Source organism: Bolinopsis microptera, chromosome 2 (genome assembly GCF_026151205.1).
Source record: "Bolinopsis microptera isolate Bmic1 chromosome 2, MBARI_Bmic_1.0, whole genome shotgun sequence".
NCBI classification, from domain to species: Eukaryota; Metazoa; Ctenophora; class Tentaculata; order Lobata; family Bolinopsidae; genus Bolinopsis; species Bolinopsis microptera.
The window spans coordinates 3,050,956-3,071,130 of NC_087073.1; the positions used below are offsets into that span (position 1 = coordinate 3,050,956).

General features: G+C 42.1%; 4 protein-coding genes across 5 annotated transcripts in view; all 4 read left to right on the forward strand.

The window, feature by feature from the left end:
- The window catches only part of LOC134811614 (diphthine methyl ester synthase-like), a 56,770-nt gene extending 49,055 nt beyond the window's left edge, over positions 1 to 7,715 (forward strand). Inside the window, exons 2-4 of the mRNA XM_063818590.1 lie at positions 6,043 to 6,544; positions 6,845 to 7,046; positions 7,507 to 7,715. Of these exons, the coding sequence (XP_063674660.1) occupies positions 6,044 to 6,544; positions 6,845 to 7,046; positions 7,507 to 7,643 (840 nt within the window). The 5' untranslated portion in view covers position 6,043 and the 3' untranslated portion in view covers positions 7,644 to 7,715. The remainder of the gene's footprint in view (positions 1 to 6,042; positions 6,545 to 6,844; positions 7,047 to 7,506) is intronic.
- Positions 923 to 2,403, forward strand: LOC134811610 (UDP-xylose and UDP-N-acetylglucosamine transporter-like). Its single transcript, XM_063818584.1, has one exon. It carries the CDS (start codon positions 937 to 939, stop codon positions 1,954 to 1,956), a length of 1,020 nt encoding a protein of 339 aa, XP_063674654.1. The 5' UTR covers positions 923 to 936; the 3' UTR covers positions 1,957 to 2,403.
- On the forward strand, positions 2,624 to 3,505 carry LOC134811727 (uncharacterized). Its single transcript, XM_063818762.1, has 3 exons — positions 2,624 to 2,808; positions 2,936 to 3,075; positions 3,262 to 3,505. Exons 1-3 carry the CDS (start codon positions 2,628 to 2,630, stop codon positions 3,436 to 3,438), a joined length of 498 nt encoding a protein of 165 aa, XP_063674832.1. The 5' UTR covers positions 2,624 to 2,627; the 3' UTR covers positions 3,439 to 3,505.
- Positions 7,716 to 7,835: 120 nt separating the features above from the next.
- LOC134811612 (delta(3,5)-Delta(2,4)-dienoyl-CoA isomerase, mitochondrial-like) lies at positions 7,836 to 18,332 on the forward strand. 2 transcript variants are annotated; one of them, XM_063818588.1, is made up of 7 exons: positions 7,836 to 8,021; positions 8,230 to 8,390; positions 8,516 to 10,768; positions 11,044 to 11,155; positions 15,821 to 15,993; positions 16,282 to 16,422; positions 17,347 to 18,332. In XM_063818588.1, exons 3-7 carry the CDS (start codon positions 10,601 to 10,603, stop codon positions 17,521 to 17,523), a joined length of 771 nt encoding a protein of 256 aa, XP_063674658.1. In that variant the 5' UTR covers positions 7,836 to 8,021; positions 8,230 to 8,390; positions 8,516 to 10,600; the 3' UTR covers positions 17,524 to 18,332. The 2 variants fall into 2 exon arrangements, with proteins under 2 accessions (XP_063674658.1, XP_063674657.1); XM_063818587.1 differs by lacking the exons at positions 11,044 to 11,155; positions 15,821 to 15,993; positions 16,282 to 16,422; positions 17,347 to 18,332 and having other exon boundaries at positions 8,516 to 8,685; positions 9,426 to 10,470.
- The last annotated feature ends 1,843 nt before the right edge of the window (positions 18,333 to 20,175 follow it).

A 20,175-nucleotide genomic window follows, 5' to 3' on the forward strand; every position in this document is an offset into this window, starting at 1 on the left:
CTTATAGCGATGACCGATAAATTCGAACGATAAATTCGCTCCCTTATAGTGTCCTTTAATAAAATTTTCGACTACAGCGGATTTCAACGCGCGGTGTTATGCTGTATGCTACGTCAGAATTTCACAACTAGCTCACATTTACCCTCATGACGCTATATACCTATATATATTTATAACTTTGGTTGTGATTGAAATTTTTTGATGCGGTAAAAAGTATCGTTTTGGGGCTATATGATGAAGAGAAATTAAAACATAACTGATGCTTAAAATTTCCTCGAACAAAGCTTTCGACTAGCGGCGGGTTTCTAGTATTCTATATTTTAAAAACAAAAATAAAATATACGCACATTTGAGAAGTTGTGATCAGCTAATCGCTCAAGAGAGGAGAGAACACTTTATGTTATTTAATAATAGTTTGGGGTATTGAATTACACTGTTATCAGCTTCGTGAGCCATTTAATTAAATTGTACTCTTCTTTCCAGTGTGTGCAATTCTTAAGTATTTCATTTGAACTGTAGTTTTGATGTATTTTAGTTTTAAAGAAAGCGATAAACGTAATTTTAACTTTCAATACTTTTTATTAGCACGTCATATCAGTTACGCGATGTTTGTATATTTGAACTTTGAAGATATTTCTAATGTTCAGTATTTTTGTCTGTGACCCAATTTGATAAATATTGTGACCCAGTTTTGATGATTACTAGCCTCATTATGCATTGCATCGAACATAGTTGTTTTTATTGTGATTTTGTGAATAACATTTTTAGGCCTGCTCCGTCCTATCCTAAATGTTATAATTTACCAAATATTCCGAAGTGAAAAATATTAAAACCAGCTTGAATGTAGACTTGTTCACGAATAAACATTCAGCCTGGAGATAATTTCGGGACAGACTCAGAAAAGTTTTGATATGCGATAATTTTACAGGTGAAACTATGGTGGAAAAAGAAGCTGAGGAGTGTGAAACTCGGACTGAAAACACTGAAAATGTAAAGACGGGAGTGAGCATAACATCTATAATAGTAATGATCGTGACAGTGATTATCTGCTGCAGCAATGTTCTGCTCCTGGAGAAGATCGTAAAGGAAGCTCCAAACTGCACAGCTTTCGTAACATTCTCCGCGTACGTGACCATTGTACTGCAGACTATCGTTCTCCAACCCGGACTGCTAACCAACTACACCATCCCCCTCCACAACTACCTTATCATCACCTTCCTCTTCTACACCACCAACCTCTCCAACAACATGGCTCTCAGCTACGCTGTGGATATGCCCACCCTCTTGATCTTCCGGTCTGGTTCTCTACTCGCTAACATGGTGGTTTCTATCATTGCTTTCAGGAGATCTTATTCCTTGAGCAAGTACATTTCTGTGGTGATGGTAACTGCAGGTATCATAGTTGCAACTCTGGCAAGTGCTGATTTGAAGAAGAACTCAGCTGATGACGCTACGTTCAGTGTTTGGATGACAGGGATAACCATGCTGACCTATGCTCTCTTTGGTAGTGCTGTTATGGGTGTTTTTCAGGAAAAGTTGTTCGCTAAATTTGGTAAGAAATCAGACGAGGTGCTGTTTTTCTCCCATATCCTAGGGTTACCCGCTTTTATCTTCAACTACAGCGATCTAGCTCAGACCATTGTCGATTTCAATAACTCTGACCCAGTCTCGATCCTTGGAGTCAGCTTTCCGTTTCTTTGGTGTTGTATTGCTGTCAATGTTGTCCTCCAAAGTGTGGGTATAAAAGGTATCTTCTACTTGCTGAGTGAGTGGAGTTCTCTTTCGGTTACCATGGTCACGACCCTCCGCAAGTTTATTTCCTTACTCCTTTCAATATTTCTTTTCCAGAATCCATTTACTTTGGTTCACTGGATTGGAACTACTCTGGTTTTTTCTGGATCCGCTTTGTTCTCCGGAATTATTCCTCTGCCAGGAGGTAAAGAGAAGAAACAGTAGAAGAGTCGAGAATATTCAAAAGATATTATAAAGTAATGACGTGGCGTTTATCTGGGACTTAATATTATATATTATTTTTCACTTTTTGAATCAATCTATATGTTTTAATTCTTAGTCCTTCTAATTAAATTTAAATATGTTACTATACCGAAAATCATTCAGAGTTTTCTATCTTATTTAACTTTTATATTTCTTAATTGCTTAAGAGAAGCAAACTTTCTTGTATGCATAAATGATTTATTGTATGTCTTAGTCCATAATTTCAATTTCATTTGTTAATATTTTGAACCTTTTAATGCTCATTTCTTAAAATTTTTTCGTGTTTAGTTTAATGTTCCGTTGAGCCAAAATAAAGGGTATTTGGGAGTTATCTTGATGTCAAAAATATTAGGGTGTTTATTAATTGAAAATGCATTCAGTCTTAATTCAATTTTCTATTGTTTAAAATATGGTTTCAATTCTTGTTATAAAACCCAGAAACTTGTTAAATATTGCTTTGGTTTGGTAAGGCCGAGTTTAGTAGTGATTAGAAGGAAGCATCACGGCTCTCGACAAACAAAGTAAAACAAGACAAATAACTAGTAAAACTATGAAAATAATCGACGTTTCGTCCTTTACCGCGCTTCACTAATCAAGAACTCTTACTAATCTCTACTTTCTCAGTGTATGATATGGATGTTGTAGTGGATATTATCGCAATCTCATCCAGCTGGTTCATCACCAATCACTTCTTAGCGGACTACGTCACCGACTTCTCATCCCATCTTATCTTCTCTGCGGCTATTTGGGTTTTCTTATCAATAAGAGGGCTACAGAAACATGAACTGAATGTCAGATATTTGTACCATACAGGTGTGTGTTTAACATTTGATACTCACGAGTCATCATCGTTATCGTAATAGCATATTCTTATTTTAAAAATCTGTGTTTTTTCTTTCGCTTTTGTTTCTAAACAAAATTAACTCTAAATATTGTCCAGTGTGCAGCATAGCAGCCTGGAGCGTGGTTTTTGTGATATTTGGAGCTCCGTATGCTAAAATGGACAACTTAATGTCAGTATCTCTACTTGCCAGTGTCTACACATCACCCTACACTTCCTCTATTAACTTTAAAAAGAAGGTTTGTCATATGAAAATGATTCTTCTATTCTTTTTGCCATCGTTTTACAAAATCCAATTTTATTCATTTACACTTGATTAATCTGCACGTGCAAGTATCCACTAATGTGCACGTGCAAGTATCCACTAATGTGCACGTGCAAGTATCTCCTATTACACCCTGCTGTTAACATTCTCTCTTTACCAGGAGAGTTCCTCCAACCCATCACTCTGCATTGTGTTACTGTTTGGTTGGTTGGGAGCTGTACCCATGTTCCTAGACTGGAACCAAGCCTGGCACACGTGGCCCAATCCGGTGATATGGGGACTCACTATGGGCCACATTATTGGGGGAATTGTTAATTGCTTTTGCGAATTTGATTAGATGCAGATCAAATGTTAATGTGATCTACATATTTATATTTAATTTAAATGAATAATATTCTCTCCCATTCGTGTGTATTTTCTGTAAAATAAGATTAATTAAGATTCAAAAATGCTGGTCAAATCCACGATGTTATGAATTTCAGTTCATCCTGAAACAAATTTGAATTAGTTCCACTACAGTCCCTCTTGTTTTACAACACAAATGATCCTATTGTCTAACACAAACAATGCTCAACTAACATAATCACTAGTCCAATTTACCCCAATTCCTGAAAACCTACTAACTTATCTTGATCAGAAATGAATCCTATCCTGGATGATGGTAGATGGACAAACTGTGTCTGTGAAATATCTTGTCTACGAGAACTACACTCTTTACAGTAAATATGGTGTACCAACCAAGAGTCTTGGTAAACATTCTAGACGAGTAAACAGAATAGGATAGAAAGTTTCGTAAATATATCCTGGAGTAGTTGAAGCACCAGATCAAATATTGGAATACACTCATGAACAGTATTCTGCTTTTCTTCCAACACTTATGGTGTATCAATCAAGAGGATTTGTTATTACCAGACTATTATTCTCCTTAATGTGTACAATCTATATTGAGAAAAAGAGAAGACAGTTTCTCTTCCCAGAAGAAAATAGAAACTTCTGGAACATTCTGGAGTAGTTGAAGCACCAGATCAAATATTGGAGTACACTCATGAACAGTATTCTGCTTTTCTTCCAACACTTATGGTGTATCAATCAAGAGGATTTGTTATAACCAGACTATTATTCTCCTTAATGTATACAATATATATTGAGAAAAAGAGAAGACGGTTTCTCTTCCCAGAAGAAAATAGAAACTTCTGGAACATACTGGAGTGGTTGAAGCACCAGATCAAATATTGGAGTACACTCATGAACAGTATTTTGCTTTTCTACAAGCACCAATTTGACATCAGTTTTACCTGCTATTACTGTTAAATATACTGGAGTGGTTGAAGCACCAGATCAAATATTGGAATACACTCATGAACAATATTCTGCTTTTCTTCCAACACTTATGGTGTATCAATCAAGAGGATTTGTTATTACCAGACTATTATTCTCCTTAATGTGTACAATCTATATTGAGAAAAAGAGAAGACAGTTTCTCTTCCCAGAAGAAAATAGAAACTTCTGGAACATTCTGGAGTAGTTGAAGCACCAGATCAAATATTGGAGTACACTCAAGAACAGAATTCTGCTTTTCTTCCAACACTTATGGTGTATCAATCAAGAGGATTTGTTATTACCAGACTATTATTCTCCTTAATGTATACAATATATATTGAGAAAAAGAGAAGACGGTTTCTCTTCCCAGAAGAAAATAGAAACTTCTGGAACATACTGGAGTAGTTGAAGCACCAGATCAAATATTGGAGTACACTCATGAACAGTATTCTGCTTTTCTACAAGCACCAATTTGACATCAGTTTTACCTGCTATTACTGTTAAATATACTGGAGTGGTTGAAGCACCAGATCAAATATTGGAATACACTCATGAACAGTATTCTGCTTTTCTTCCAACACTTATGGTGTATCAATCAAGAGGATTTGTTATTACCAGACTATTATTATTCTTAATGTGTACAATATATATTGAGAAAAAGAGAAGACGGTTTCTCTTCCCAGAAGAAAATAGAAACTTCTGGAACATTCTGGAGTGGTTGAAGCACCAGATCAAATATTGGAGTACACTCATAAACAGTACTCTGCTTTTCTACAAGCACCAATTTGGCATCAGTTTTTCAGCTATTAACTGTTAAATATCCTGGAATGGTTGAAGCACCAGATCAATTATTGAAGTACACTCATGAACAGTACTCTGCTTTTCTACAAGCACTTATGGTGTATCAATCAAGAGGATTTTGTATACGGGTACTTTTTACAGAATACACTACCACGTCACTACCACGTCACTATCACGTCACTACCACGTCACTATTACGTCACTACCACGTCACTACCACGTCACTATCACGTCACTATCACGTCACTAGTACTAAACATATACGTCGGAGTGCTGGTTACACGACTGAGAATTCCAGTCTAAAGTATGTTCGCAAGATGTAGAATAGCCAGAAGTTACTGGCTTGTCTGGCACCTTGTCAACATGAACGTCAACTTCAGGTTAAAGCTACTAATGACTGCTAATTATTTTGTGAGATTTTATGTAGAGTATTATACATGTTGTTATGAATGGAATTTTGATTTGACACAAGTTAAATATACATCAAAATAGTATCTTATTAATATGTCAGTGTAAAATGTTCGGATTATTTTAATTATAGAACCCTTACCTCGCAGCCAATCTGCTGCACCGTCCTCTGATTCCTGAAACCTCTCTATTTTACAATCAAAACTCAACTTCCCATTAAATTGATGTTAAGTCGATCAAAGCTATAGCTTTTACATTATTGGAGGGGGGGGGGGGGGCATCAACCTCATAAATACCTAATATTTCCTCCGATTTCAAAAGAGGTATAGCTATTTATTTATATTTATGAGGTTGACGCCCCTCATCATTAGCTGAACATTCGTCTCTATTCCTAACCCACTGATTTTCCCAGGATGCTGTACTTAATAGGACTAGGGTTAGGCGACGTTACAGACATTACAGTCAAAGGATTGGAAACTGTCAGAAAATGCGACAAAGTATTTCTCGAAGCTTACACATCCTTGCTCCTTAATTCAGAGTTGGACACTTTAGAGAAGTATTACGATAAAGAGATTACGATCGCCGACAGAGAAATGGTCGAATCAGAATCAGAACTCATTTTAGATCCTGCTTTGACTCAAGACGTCGCATTTTTAGTTGTTGGTGATCCGCTTGGAGCAACCACACATACTGACATAATATTGCGAGCAATAGAGAAGGGTATCAGTTACAGAGTTATACACAATGCTAGTATCATGAACGCTGTAGCCAGCACGGGGTTACAGCTCTACAATTTCGGGGACACTGTCAGCATTTGCTTTTGGAAGGAGAATTGGAAGCCTACCAGCTTTGTTGATAAGATTATAAAGAATTTGCGAAATGGACTCCATGTTTTGTGCTTATTGGATATCAGGGTAAGTCTATATCTGATCTTCTATTGCCTTACACAGAATGTGCCGTGTTTGTGTCACTGTGCCAAAGTCAGGGACACGTATCGTCATATATATCACGTGTCTTGGTTTCGTAGCGCGCGGAACGAATTTTAATCTGTTCAGCATACTGTGCACGAGCGTTCGTTTAACTCGCTTTGTCAGAAATTAGCAGGGACTAAAGCTGTAATTTGATTTTGCTTTATTTCCTTGGCTCTGAAATTCTGATCACATACAAACATTGAATATTATGGTCTTTACTCTGTATAATAATAATAATTCCAGGTCAAGGAAATCGACTGGAGCAAAATGGTGCGGGGCAATAAAGTTTACGAACCTCCTTCATACATGTCGGTTAACACTGCAATCGAACAAATCTTGGAGATAATCAAAGATGGGGATAATTGTGACAAGGAGTTTCTCAGTGAAGATACGTTATGTGTCGGCATTGCACGATTGGGCACGGAGGGGCAAGTTATAAAATCAGGTGAGAGGGTAGGGGGTCCAGTCTGGATTTTTTGTGGAACGTTTTTACGACATAAAACCTGTGTCCTTTTTGGCCCAATTATGCAAAATGCCCTCAACATGCGCAAAACTCAGATTTCCGCTTGTAGCTCGTGATTGAATTTTAATCCAGATCGGACAAAAAATCGCTGAGTTGTGAGCCAAAAATCATGTGCCCACATTTGGGCATACGCACCAAATTTGATAGATTTCAGCATGGAAAGTATGGTTTTAAAGCTGTAATGGTTACAATAATCAGAATTCTAAATTGACAGCAACATGCATACTCAATTCACCACCGAACAAAATCACAACTATCTAGCTGCGTTAAGTACACAAATTTTGCTTCCACGTTTCATGTTTCCAATGTCAGCGTTTAGTTTAATTTAACCCTGACAGCTGACAGGTTTCTAGTATAATATTAACACTTCTACTTTTCTCAGGAACTTTGAAGAGAATGGCTACAGAAGATTTTGGGAAGCCACTTCACAGTTTATGTATTGTCGGAAAGCTCCACGCGCTAGAAGCTGACATGCTTAGACATTTCGCTGTTGACAAGAATGACATCCCGGTTATATAGTTCGTACTGGATATTAAGAGAGATATTTGGCTTTTTTGAGTTTTTATAATTTATTTATCTAATTTTAACAACCTCACCGTTTTTCATTTTTACCAATTGCTGCAACTGGACATTCTCTCTAACTAGTCAATGCTCAAGATATACTCATACTTAAAACCGTTTCACTTGATTATTAACACCTGACATAGCCTAATGTGACGAACCTTATCACGATATGGAGAGCCTCAAGGGATGAGGACCACTTAGATGGAGTCGCGTAAAGAAAGTTTACTGAAATTCCTCGAAAGTATTGAAGAAAAAGAAGTTATAATAAGAGAGAAAAGGGCGGAAAGTATGAATTCCCCTCCAGAGAAGGACATTCCCCCCATCAACCCCCAGGTTCGAAATAGGGACACAAATGGTCAGCTGTTATTGAGGATACTCTTTTGAAATTTTATCATGCTATCAATTTGTTGTAATGACAGAAACACAGACTTGGCTCTTAAAAATCTACGTAAAAATACATAATAACAAAAATTACATGCATGTACATGTTACGTAATTATGTATTATTACTTATTATTCTGAATATAATGACTATTTTCAGATTATGAGAGAAATGACTGTCAGACTAGAGAGAACTTCAAAAGATTTGGCTGGGATGGTTTCCTGGCTGGAACGAGAGATGTGTGAAATGAGCTCACACACTGCTAGATTTGTCGACTTTCACGCTAAAGCTGTTGATGAAGTCTCGGATAATACCGACAAGTAAATTAACGAATAAAATTAAAAGTCTCTTATTTAATTTCAATCCCGATCCCACGATTTGTTTTCCAATAACATCAGAATTTTATCATCGATTGTGGATTGATAGACCCTCAATTATCTACTAGGTCGGTAAAAGCAATGTATTCTCTGCTATCCAAAGCCAGTTCGATGGAGAAGGACATGACTAAAGTTGAGATGATGTCTTCACACTTGAAATCGATAAACAAATATCTGGAGAGACTTGACTCGACACTTGCAACTATCAAACCTAACCCTGAAATCTCCTAACAGATCGGTTTATTTTCTTACACTGTTAATTTCGCATATTTGGGTTGGCTACGCAGCTCTAGATTTCTTGATTAGAGCCGCGCATTGCGCATCCGATCCTAACCTAGAACGGAAATGAGAATGCACTTCTGCATTTTGTGAGATGCTGTTTTGATTTTGTTGTATTGCCATTTCTAGTTATTTTTTCTTAGAGAGGTGATAAGTTCCCTTTGTATCAAAGTTCTCCTGGCTTAAATTATTGCTTGTACGTATGTTCCTTAGTTTTGGGTCGTAAGTTCTGATTTTGATATCATTTGACGTCAAATTTTGTACATGACCCGAATTTCATTAAAAATTGAATCCCTTTTAGTGTTTAGGCTGGTATATAGATCTGGTATATAGATCTGGTATATAGATCTTTCCCTATTGTAGAACTGTTAAAATTATGTTTTGAGTATTTAAGGGTAATCTTCTACTCTTTAAAGGAAGTGGTATAAAGTCTGAATTCATAAATAGAGAAGAAGTGGACATATGTTTTATTGATTATTTAATGTGCATTTCAAATTGCATCTGTTGTTACTGAGTTTCATATAGTGTATAGCGGTTTAGAATAAACTTTATAATACAGGTCTTGAAATACGATATTCGTCTCTGATAGTGATGATGTAGTTATATACATTTCATTCAACTCACAAAATACTAAATTCACATTGAATTTATTCTGGGCGAATAAGGTGCCAACTTATACATAAAGATAATTGTTTTCAGGTTAAATGTTGAGAAAGGCATTACAACGATCTCTTCCTTCCCTAGGGAGGAGCATTTCAACCTACCAGTTTCTAAAAATAGAAACCCCGTCACCCAAAGTTTACCATGTCCAACTCAACCGACCAGAGAAAAGGAATGCCATGTCTCTGGAGATGTGGTATGAGATAGGGGAAGCGTTCGACGAATTATCAGATACCTCAGATTGCAGAGCGATCATCTTGTCGGGTAACGGTAAAATGTTCACGGCCGGGATTGACATATCAGCATTTATCAGTGTTGTGCCCCAGCAGTCTGACTCGGCTCACAAGTCTCTTAGTTTGCTGAAGACCGTGAAGAAACTACAGGATAGCTTCACCGCAGTAGAGAAGTGCCGGAAACCAGTGATAGCTGCTGTCCACGGAGCCTGCATAGGGGGAGGCATTGACCTGATCTGCGGGGCTGATATCAGGCTGATGTCCAGTGAGTGTTACATGCAAGTGAAGGAGGTGGACATTGGTATTGTAGCTGATGTGGGGACTATACAGCGCCTCCCCAAGATAGTTGGTAACCAGAGTCTAGTAAACGAGTACTGTTTAACAGCTCGGAAGATCTCCTCAGATGAAGCAGCCCGAGTAGGGATAGTGTCCCGGGTCCTGGTGGATAAGGAGAGTATGATAGAGGAGGCGGTGGCACTAGCTGCTCAGATTGCTAGCAAGAGTCCGGTGGCAGTGCAAGGGACGAAGAGTAATCTGGTGTATAGTAGAGACCATACTGTTCAGGAGGGACTGGATAGGGTGGCGCTCTGGAACTCTGCTATGTTGTTGGGAGGTGATCCTATCGTTGCTATGTCTGGGGCTGGCGAGTTTGAAGACCCTTAGATTGCTCTTTAATTGAGCAACTTTATTTAATCTCAGAGAATTGATGTGATTTGAATTTGGCTATGAGGCTTTTGAGTTGTGGCCCTCATAATAATTGTTAATTCTAGGAACAATTGGAACTAATGTACTGACTCAGAGTTGGTATTTTGATTATTTGTAAATTTATTGTGTTGATCATTTGATTCGTAGATACTTTGTTTTATTTCATCGCAATCCCTTGCAGAAAATTTACATATTAATTTATACTATTAATTTCGCTATGATATCTATAAAACTACATCTTGCCGATGCTAGCTTTAAACCAGCTCAGTTTTCAGAATGGTCAAGAAGAAAGGAGATTTAGCATTTACAGTAATCCATCTTCCTGCCCTCTATCCAACTCTCGATATCATCTCGCAGATATCTATATCCCCTGTGGCGGATGGATTTGATGGTACTGTCTGTCTGAACATTGCTCCCCAGTTTCCATCTTCAACTTTTAAACAGGTCATTATAGCACTGGATTGCTCAGATTAGAGTAATATTTTGTTCAATTATATCGGCATGAGTATTTTGGCCAGATTGTTCACCTTATTTTTACATAACCATGTTCCTGACCGAATATACTAAGTATAAGAGATCAACCTATTTTATAGAAGACCTTGTTTATAAACAAGTTCGATCCTAACAGGACACATGTTTCTCAGTTTCAACACGATATTTTCATGCTTCTCCGTCAAAACACCTATTATATACATTTCCATAACTATCTCTTATTTCAGATAGATGCGTTCAAGCACTGTGCGGTAGAAAACAAGGCTTTATCACGAATCATCCCTGAAAACACACGAACAATCATCATTAACAATCTCAGTTTTTGGATTCTCTATTGTGGTAAGATTAAATCACTTCCCCTCTTTTCAAAATGAGTCGTTGCTTTGAAATTTGCGATATTTTGAAATATCTTGACCGAGTATCGCTAAGATACAACTTAGTGAACGTGACCACCATCTTACACTTATTTTACTTCAGACAACAGCCACATTTTTACACAGTTGTACCAGCCAATTACAGGAAGCCGAAGGATTAAATTATACATTAGGCTTGTAGCGCGATGCACTACTGGGCCGCGCCGCGCATCCAATAATGGGGGGGGGTGTCACGTCCGTCTATGTCCGCTTGTCTCATAGAATCCAAAAAGGACAGGACATAGGCGGACATAGGCGGACATAGGCGGACATAGACGGACATATGCGGACATAGACGGACATAGGCGGACATTGGCGGACATAGACGGACATTAGCGGACATTAATGGACACCTAAATTGCTAAATAAAATGTTCAATTTTTGCTGTTATAGGGGGATCATGTTTTTTGTCCGTTCGGTACCCTATATTTTCAAAACGGACAAAAATAGAGCGGACAAAAACGGACAAAAATGGACAAAAACGGACAAAAATGGAAATAACATTTAGATGCTTCCTCCTCCTACTCTTCCTCCTCCTCCTCATGGGTCTTCCTGATCTTGCTCAGTCCTCTTCCTCCTCCCCTCCTCAGCCCTCCTCCTACTCCTCCTCCTCGTCCTCAGTCCTCCTCATCAGTCCTCAACAGTCCTCCTCCCCAGTCCTCCTCCTCTTCATCCTCCTCCTCTTCCTCCTCAGTCCTCAGTCCTCCTCAGTCCTCCTCCTCATCCTTCTCCTCAGTCCTCCATCCTCCTCCTGAGTCCTCCTCCTGGGTCCTCTTCCTAGGTCATCCTCCTCCTCTTCATCCTCCTCCTCTTCCTCCTCAGTCCTCAGTCCTTCTCAGTCCTCCTCCTCATCCTTCTCCTCAGTCCTCCATCCTCCTCCTCAGTCCTCCCCCAGTCCCCCTCCTCCTCCTCCTATTCAGTCCTCCTCCTCCTCAGTCCTCCTCCTTCTCAGTCCTCTTCCTCCTCCTCCTGAGTCCTCCTCCTCCTCCTCCTCCTCTACCCTCTCAGTCATCCTCCTCAGTCCTCCTCCTCCTGGGTCCTCCTCCTCCTCTTCATCCTCGGTCCTCAGTCCTCCTCCTCATCCTTCTCATCAGTCCTCCTACTCCTCAGTCCTTTCCCAGTCCCCCTCCTTCTCCTCCTCCTATTCAGTCCTCCTCCTCCTCCTCAGTTCTCCTCAGTCCTCCTTCTCATTTCTCCTAAGTCCTCCTCCTGAGTCCTCTTCCTCCTGAGTCCTCCTCCTGAGTCCTCCTCCTCCTCCCTCTCAGTCATCCTCCTCAGTCATCCTCCTCAGCCATCCTCCTCAGCCATCCTCCTCAGTACTCCTCAGTCCTCCTCCTTCTCAGTCATCGTCAGTCCTCCTCCTCAGTCCTCCTCAGTCCTCCTCCTCCTCCTCCTGGGTCCTCCTCCTCCTCCTCCTCCTGGGTCCTCCTCCTGGGTCTTCCTGATCCTCCCCAGTCCTCTTCCTCCTCCCCTCCTGAGTCCTCCTCCTACTCCTCCTCGTCCTCAGTTCTCCTCATCAGTCCTCAACAGTCCTCCTCCTCCCCAGTTCTCCTCCTCCTCCTGGGGCCTTTTCCTGGGTCCTCCTCCTGGGTCCTCCTCCTCCTGGGTCCTCCTTCTCCTCCTCAGTCCTTCTCCTCCTCCTCCTCAGTCCTCTTCCTTCTCTTCCTCCTCCTCCTCCCTCTCAGTCATCCTCCTCAGCCATCCTCCTCAGTCCTCCTCCTTCTCAGTCCTCCTGAGTCCTCCTCCTGAGTCCTCCTCCTCCTGAGTCATCCTCCTGAGTTCTCCTCCTCCTCCTCCTAGGTCCTCCTTCTGGGTCCTCCTCCTCCTCCTGGGTCTTCCTGATCCTCCTCCTCCCTCTCAGTCATCCTCCTCAGTCATCCTCCTCAGTCATCCTCCTCAGCCATCCTCCTCAGCCATCCTCCTCAGTACTCTTCAGTACTCTTCAGTCCTCCTCCTTCTCAGTCCTCCTCAGTCCTCCTCCTGAGTCCTCCTCCTCCTGAGTCATCCTCCTCAGTCCTCCTCCTCATCCTCCTGGATCCTCCTCCTGGGTCCTCCTCCTGGGTCTTCCTGATCCTCCTCCTCCCTCTCAGTCATCCTCCTCAGTCATCCTCCTCAGTCATCCTCCTCAGCCATCCTCCTCAGCCATCCTCCTCAGCGATCCTCATCAGTACTCTTCAGTACTCTTCAGTCCTCCTCCTTCTCAGTCCTCCTCAGTCCTCCTCCTGAGTCCTCCTCCTCCTGAGTCATCCTCCTCAGTCCTCCTCCTCATCCTCCTGGATCCTCCTCCTGGGTCCTCCTCCTGGGTCTTCCTGATCCTCCCCAGTTCTCTTCCTCCTCCCCCCCTCAGTCCTCCTCCTACTCCTCGTCCTCAGTCCTCCTCCTGAGTCCTCCTCCTCCTGAGTCATCCTCCTGAGTCCTCCTCCTCCTCCTCCTGGGTCTTCCTGATCCTCCCCAGTTCTCTTCCTCCTCCCCTCCTCAGTCCTCCTCCTACTCCTCGTCCTCAGTCCTCCTCATCAGTCTTCAATAGTCCTTCTCCTCCCCAGTCCTCCTCCTCCTCCTCCTCCTGGGTCCTCTTCCTAGGTCATCTTCCTCCTCTTCATCCTCCTCCTCTTCCTCCTCAGTCTTCAGTCCTTCTCAGTCCTCCTCCTCATCCTTCTCCTCAGTCCTCCATCCTCCTCCTCAGTCCTCCCCCAGTCCCCCTCCTCCTCCTATTCAGTCCTCCTCCTCCTCAGTCCTCCTCCTATTCAGCCCTCCTCCTCCTCAGTCCTCCTCCTTCTCAGTCCTCTTCCTCCTCCTCCTGAGTCCTCCTCCTCCTCCTCCTCCTCTTCCCTCTCAGTCATCCTCCCCAGTCATCCTCCTCAGCCATCCTCCTCAGCCATCCTCCTCAGTACTCCTCAGTCCTCCTCCTTCTCAGTCATCGTCAGTCCTCCTCCTCAGTCCTCCTCCTCCTCCTCCTCCTCCTCCTGGGTCTTCCTGATCCTCCCCAGTCCTCTTCCTCCTCCCCTCCTCAGTCCTCCTCCTACTCCTCCTCCTCCTCCTCAGTTCTCCTCAACAGTCCTCCTCCTCCCCAGTCCTCCTCCTCCTCCTGGGGCCTTTTCCTGGGTCCTCCTCCTGGGTCCTCCTTCTCCTCCTCAGTCCTTCTCCTCCTCCTCCTCAGTCCTCTTCTTCCTCTTCCTCCTCCTCCTCCCTCTCAGTCATCCTCCTCAGCCATCCTCCTCAGTCCTCCTCCTTCTCAGTCCTCCTGAGTCCTCTTCCTGAGTCCTCCTCCTGAGTCATCCTCCTCAGTTCTTCTCCTCCTCCTCCTAGGTCCTCCTTCTGGGTCCTCCTCCTCCTCCTGGGTCTTCCTGATCCTCCTCCTCCCTCTCAGTCATCCTCCTCAGTCATCCTCCTCAGTCATCCTCCTCAGCCATCCTCCTCAGCCATCCTCCTCAGCCATCCTCCTCAGCCATCCTCCTCAGTACTCTTCAGTACTCTTCAGTCCTCCTCCTTCTCAGTCCTCCTCAGTCCTCCTCCTGAGTCCTCCTCCTCCTGAGTCATCCTCCTCAGTCCTCCTCCTCATCCTCCTGGATCCTCCTCCTGGGTCCTCCTCCTGGGTCTTCCTGATCCTCCCCAGTTCTCTTCCTCCTCCCCCCCTCAGTCCTCCTCCTACTCCTCGTCCTCAGTCCTCCTCCTGAGTCCTCCTCCTCCTGAGTCATCCTCCTGAGTCCTCCTCCTCCTCCTCCTGGGTCTTCCTGATTCTCCCCAGTTCTCTTCCTCCTCCCCTCCTCAGTCCTCCTCCTACTCCTCGTCCTCAGTCCTCCTCATCAGTCCTCAACAGTCCTTCTCCTCCCCAGTCCTCCTCCTCCTCCTCCTCCTGGGGCCTTTTCCTTGGTCCCTATATAATTTGATATAATAAGTTAAAGCTATTAATAGCTTTAGTGTGATTAATAAGTCGTTTGTTTTGTACAAGATTATAATACAAGTTGCGAAAAATTCTCAAAATGTTTGTCCGCTTATGTCCACCAATGTCCGCTAATGTCCACCAATGTCCGTCCGAGTCCGCCTATGTCCGTCCGGGTCCGCCTATGTCCGTTCGAGTCCGCCAATGTCCGTCCGAGTCCGCCAATGTCCGTCCGTGTCCGCCCATGTCCCAAAAAACACGTCCGTTGTCTCATAGAATCCAAAAAGGACAGGACATAGGCGGACATAGACGGACATGACACCCCCCCCAATAATCAATAATGCTTCTCGTAGATCGGCGAGATGCACCACTGGGCCACGCCGAGCTACGAAGGATTGACATCGTCAATCAAACATTGGGCCAGTGACGGTTAAGGTGGTGTGTACCATACTATCTTCGCCTGAGACTTGGCTGCAATGGGCAGCTCCTCATTTAACCCTCACACCCGATTTCTCGAGTATTCGGCTGAGTGGATCGGGGGCTACATAGATCACTCGGAACCATTAGCTGAGCATCAATGACGCTCACCCCATGGCTGGTAACTCAGCTGGGAATCGAACCTGGTAGCTCACGATTAACAAGCAGGAAGATTTACCAACTGAGACACTCAGCCATTAAAAGGGTTTCCACTAATTTCACTTGTGATTCCAGGGCTGCAGCGAGTGTACAAGGAGCTAATACAACTCAGTAGAGAGCACAAAGTCATAACCACCATCTCTCACGACACTCTGGATCAGGAAACGGAGGATACTATCTTACTCTTACCCGATCTTATCTTATCACTTTCTCCTGATCCTGAAGATCCTCTTTCCGGAACACTCATGGTAAGTCTTTGACCTGGGAGCTCTGGGTTTGAAGTAAAGGTCTTCTAGCGTCTTATCTCTAATCATGCCCTAATGAAGTGCGTGATTTAATTAAGCAACAAATCGATTTCTGCAGAAATTAAGTTATTTTCTCGATAATTAGCGCTGCCCTCAAAATTGGCAATGTTTTTCACTCATCCTTATACTTCCTATGTCGATTTTCAATAAATGTTTATTTTTGTTTCGATAGAAACAATCGCGATTAGTCATAGTTGAGACAAGTCGATGCTAAAATACTCTGTCACCCAGGAAGTGTTACGACAAAGTTCGGGAAGAACGGAGAAGAAAACGCAACGTTACAGTTTGTTGAAATCAGAATCTTCCTTCAAGTTGGATATCTCTAAAATCGAGGAAAAAACCGCTGCTGCCCCCGAATCTAACTCTCACAATGTTGGTTGATGATTCATGTTGTCTTCATGTTGTCTTCATGTTGTCTTCATGTTGTCTTCATGTTGTCTTCATGTTGTCTTCATGTTGTCTTCATGTTGTCTTCATGTTGTTTTTATGTTGTCTTCATGTTGTCTTCATGTTGTTTTCATGTTGTCTTCATGTTGTCTTCATGTTGTTTTCATGTTGTCTTCATGTTGTCTTCATGTTGTCTTCATGTTGTTTTCATGATGTCTTCATGTTGTCTTCATGTTGTCTTCATGTTGTTTTCATGTTGTTTTCATGTTGTCTTCATGTTGTCTTCATGTTGTCTTCATGTTGTCTTCATGTTGTCTTCATGTTGTATTGTGGATTTGTACTGTTGATATCGATGGTCACGTTTAAATGGTATTTGTTTGTAGCACAGTATTGTAGTAATGTTCGTATAATGTTTTCTTGACGATTACGCACCTGCCTAAAAACTAGTTTAATATAACGGGAACTCAAATGACTGACAACTCAGTCAGCATGACCAGATTCCCCGGTTTTTTATTAAGAGTGACATAACCAGTTTAAAAACCTGTAGTAAGACAGGATATTATGTATGACCTGTAGTAAGACAGGATATTATGTATGACCTGTGGGTAAACCAGGGAGTAGGGGGCATTTAGCACCAGTCTCTAGTCTCCGTCCAAATTATACTGCTAACCTCGCCAATTCAAAAGCAGTCATGATGTTAATATGGATCAAGTTCCACATTCAAATTGAAGACTTCGAGAAGATTAGTTGATATGCATTATGCATTATACAATATGCTTAAACTATAAAAAGTAGTTCCCCACAATAATACATCATAGATATTAGATGTGTATTGTGTGTGATCGATAAAACAGTTACACTACATTCTACTTAGTGCTAATAAACACTAACTGACTAACTCCCACGCAGATAACGTTTGAGTTAGGACTATCTGAGCGAGAGAAGAGTGCACGTGACGCTACAGAACTACCGTACACTCGCAATTCAACAGACAAAACAGAGGAGTCAGCTGGGCATATTCACTACGTTCCTGACGAGGTGGACGACTGGGACGACGAGGATCCGGACGACGATCTAGATATTTAGTGATCTGGACATTTAGTGGGCCGGGCTCTTGGTGGGCCAGACTTTTAATGGGCCGGACTATCTTATTGTATTTCAAGCGCAAACTTAAAGTTTCTGTGATAGTTTTCAACAGACACCAGGGACCACTTCTGAAGTTTTATTTTACTGAACAGTTTGAACTAAGGTGCTGCATAAATCATCAACATACGAATTTATCTCCTTCTTTTGGGAGACTCAGACAGCATTATAATATCCCTCTCGCCAGACACCTAATGATTTTTCCAATTCTCATTCGTCCTTAGCTATTCAAATTTGATTTTGTTCGAAAATGGCACATTTTTCTTAATATTCTTGATTCCACGAGAATACTTTCCACCGAAAATTAAAGTTATTTTATTAGTGAGGCTACCCCACCAATCACCATGGCATGGTGACCATGTACACCCACGATCACAATAACTTTGATGGGGCGCACGAAGCCTGCAGGACGATTATACTAAATACGGTCATTGTGGACAACAAAGGCTGAAAACCACATATTTTCGAGTCAGTGCTTCACTTGAACCCTGTGCTCTGCCGTAGCAATTCGTGGTTTTGTTGTAATCTAAAACTAGATTTTATTTGATTAAATTGTTTTGAAGGAACTGTTTTATTATTATTAGCCTTTTATTTCCTTCGTACCACATCATTACGAAGAACTAATTTAAATCGACGATCTACGTCGTGATTGGGCCGACAGTGCGATGTATTCGATCTAGCTTACAGTTGCTATTGTACAATACTTTACGTCTGACCGTCTGACGTTATTGATCTTTATCTATTTTCCATCACCACCGAGTTTTATTGAAGTTTGTCTCGCTTCAACATTAAATGTTGTGTTGAGAAATAAAAGCCCTAAAATTGAATAATCGTGGTCAAAAGATTGGGTTTTTGCAAACCATTTCACAGTTTAGGGATCTTGTTATTCAGGCAATGGTCACGCGCTCCATTAGACCACACCCTCAGTGATCAGACACTGAAAAGAGTAAAAAGTTACTTCCCACTCCTTCTTTGATACAGGTTGTATTTCCCTTTAATTCGCTCGCCGGCAAGCGTGTACAAACGTGATATGCAACGTGTAGCAACTCCTTCTCTCCCACCCCTTCTTCTCCCACTCCTTCTCCATCTCCCTCCCTCCCTCCCCTGCTTTCTTAATCTTATCCCTATTTTACTAACCATGCGTGTAGTGACCGTGTTTTAACCGTGTGCCAGCGTTACGGTTAAGGTTGAAGGTTTGTGTGTTGACTGTGTTATAAATTAATGGCCATTGTGCTAGTATATACCGTGCGTTGACAGTCAGTTAAACGTACGTTACAATTGTGACACTTGTGACATCACATGGATTATTGGATTGACAAATAACCTCATGATATAATATAATCATCACTTACTCCTATGTCCTAGTAATGTAGAAATTAACCATGTAATGTAACACTAACTGTAACGGATCAGCAAACAGCTTGACGTCGCTAAAAAAAGGTTGCAACCTTAAAATCATGATAAGTCGGATAGTGAGGACATGTATCACATTCTGGACTATATACCTGTCAATCTTTGGGCCTGCTGCTTACTCTTATGTTATTGATAGACCTTATCATTGGAATACTCCTGTGTGCGACTGCTCTGTTGAAAGGGCCCTGCAAAATGGTTTGTAATATGAAAAATGCAACAAAAATGTCAGCTTTAAATTTTGTGTGCACATTTTAAAGACTATAAAGAGTTAGTAAGGTGTTTCTGCCTCCTGAATCACTATTGTATTCCTTTTATAGAAATTCGGCTTGGCATACAATATCTGAAACGAAAATCCTGTAATTTCTATCAAGAGTTTTCAAAATGTTATCAATTTGGAACAGTAAAATTCGATAAAGGCAAACAAACGCAAATGTCCAAATATTCTCTTATTTCAGACGCGTGTAAAAGTCAGTGTGCCATCGTGGTACGAGTAAGAAGACAAAGTCGGAAGAAGCGGAAGAAACCAAAAACTACCGTACCTGTCACGACTGTCCTGACGACCTCTACTGGAACCACATCTGCAGGAACCACATCTGCAGGAACCACATATGCAGGAAGCGTAACAGCTGCCAGCTCCATCACCTCCACTGCCACCTATACTGCTGCTTCAAGCTCCAGTGCTGCAAGTGTATCATCTGCTGCTAGTGTCAGTGGTACCACTACAGTAGTGGCAACTGCAGGATCATCTGTCAGCGCGGTATCAGATACATCCACTATCGAGGTCTCCACTACTGGCGGCTCTACTACAACGCTAGCCCCGACAACGAAAGTGATCACAACAAAGCCGGTCACGACAACGAAAGTGATCACAACAAAGCCGGTCACGACAACGAAAGTGATCACAACGAAGCCGGTCCCGACGATGAAAGTGATCACAACAAAGCCGGTCCCGACGATGAAAGTGATCACAACAAAGCCGGTCACGACAGTGAAAGAGGTAACAATAAAGCCAGTCACGACAGTGAAAGTGGTCACGACAAATCCGGTTACGACAGTCAAACCGGTCACAAAAAAGCCAGTAACGACCGTTAAAGTGGTAACAACAAATCCAGTCACAATAAAGGAAGTAACAACCGTCCAAGTGGTCACATCAAAACCAGACATGACTGAAAAGACGACAAT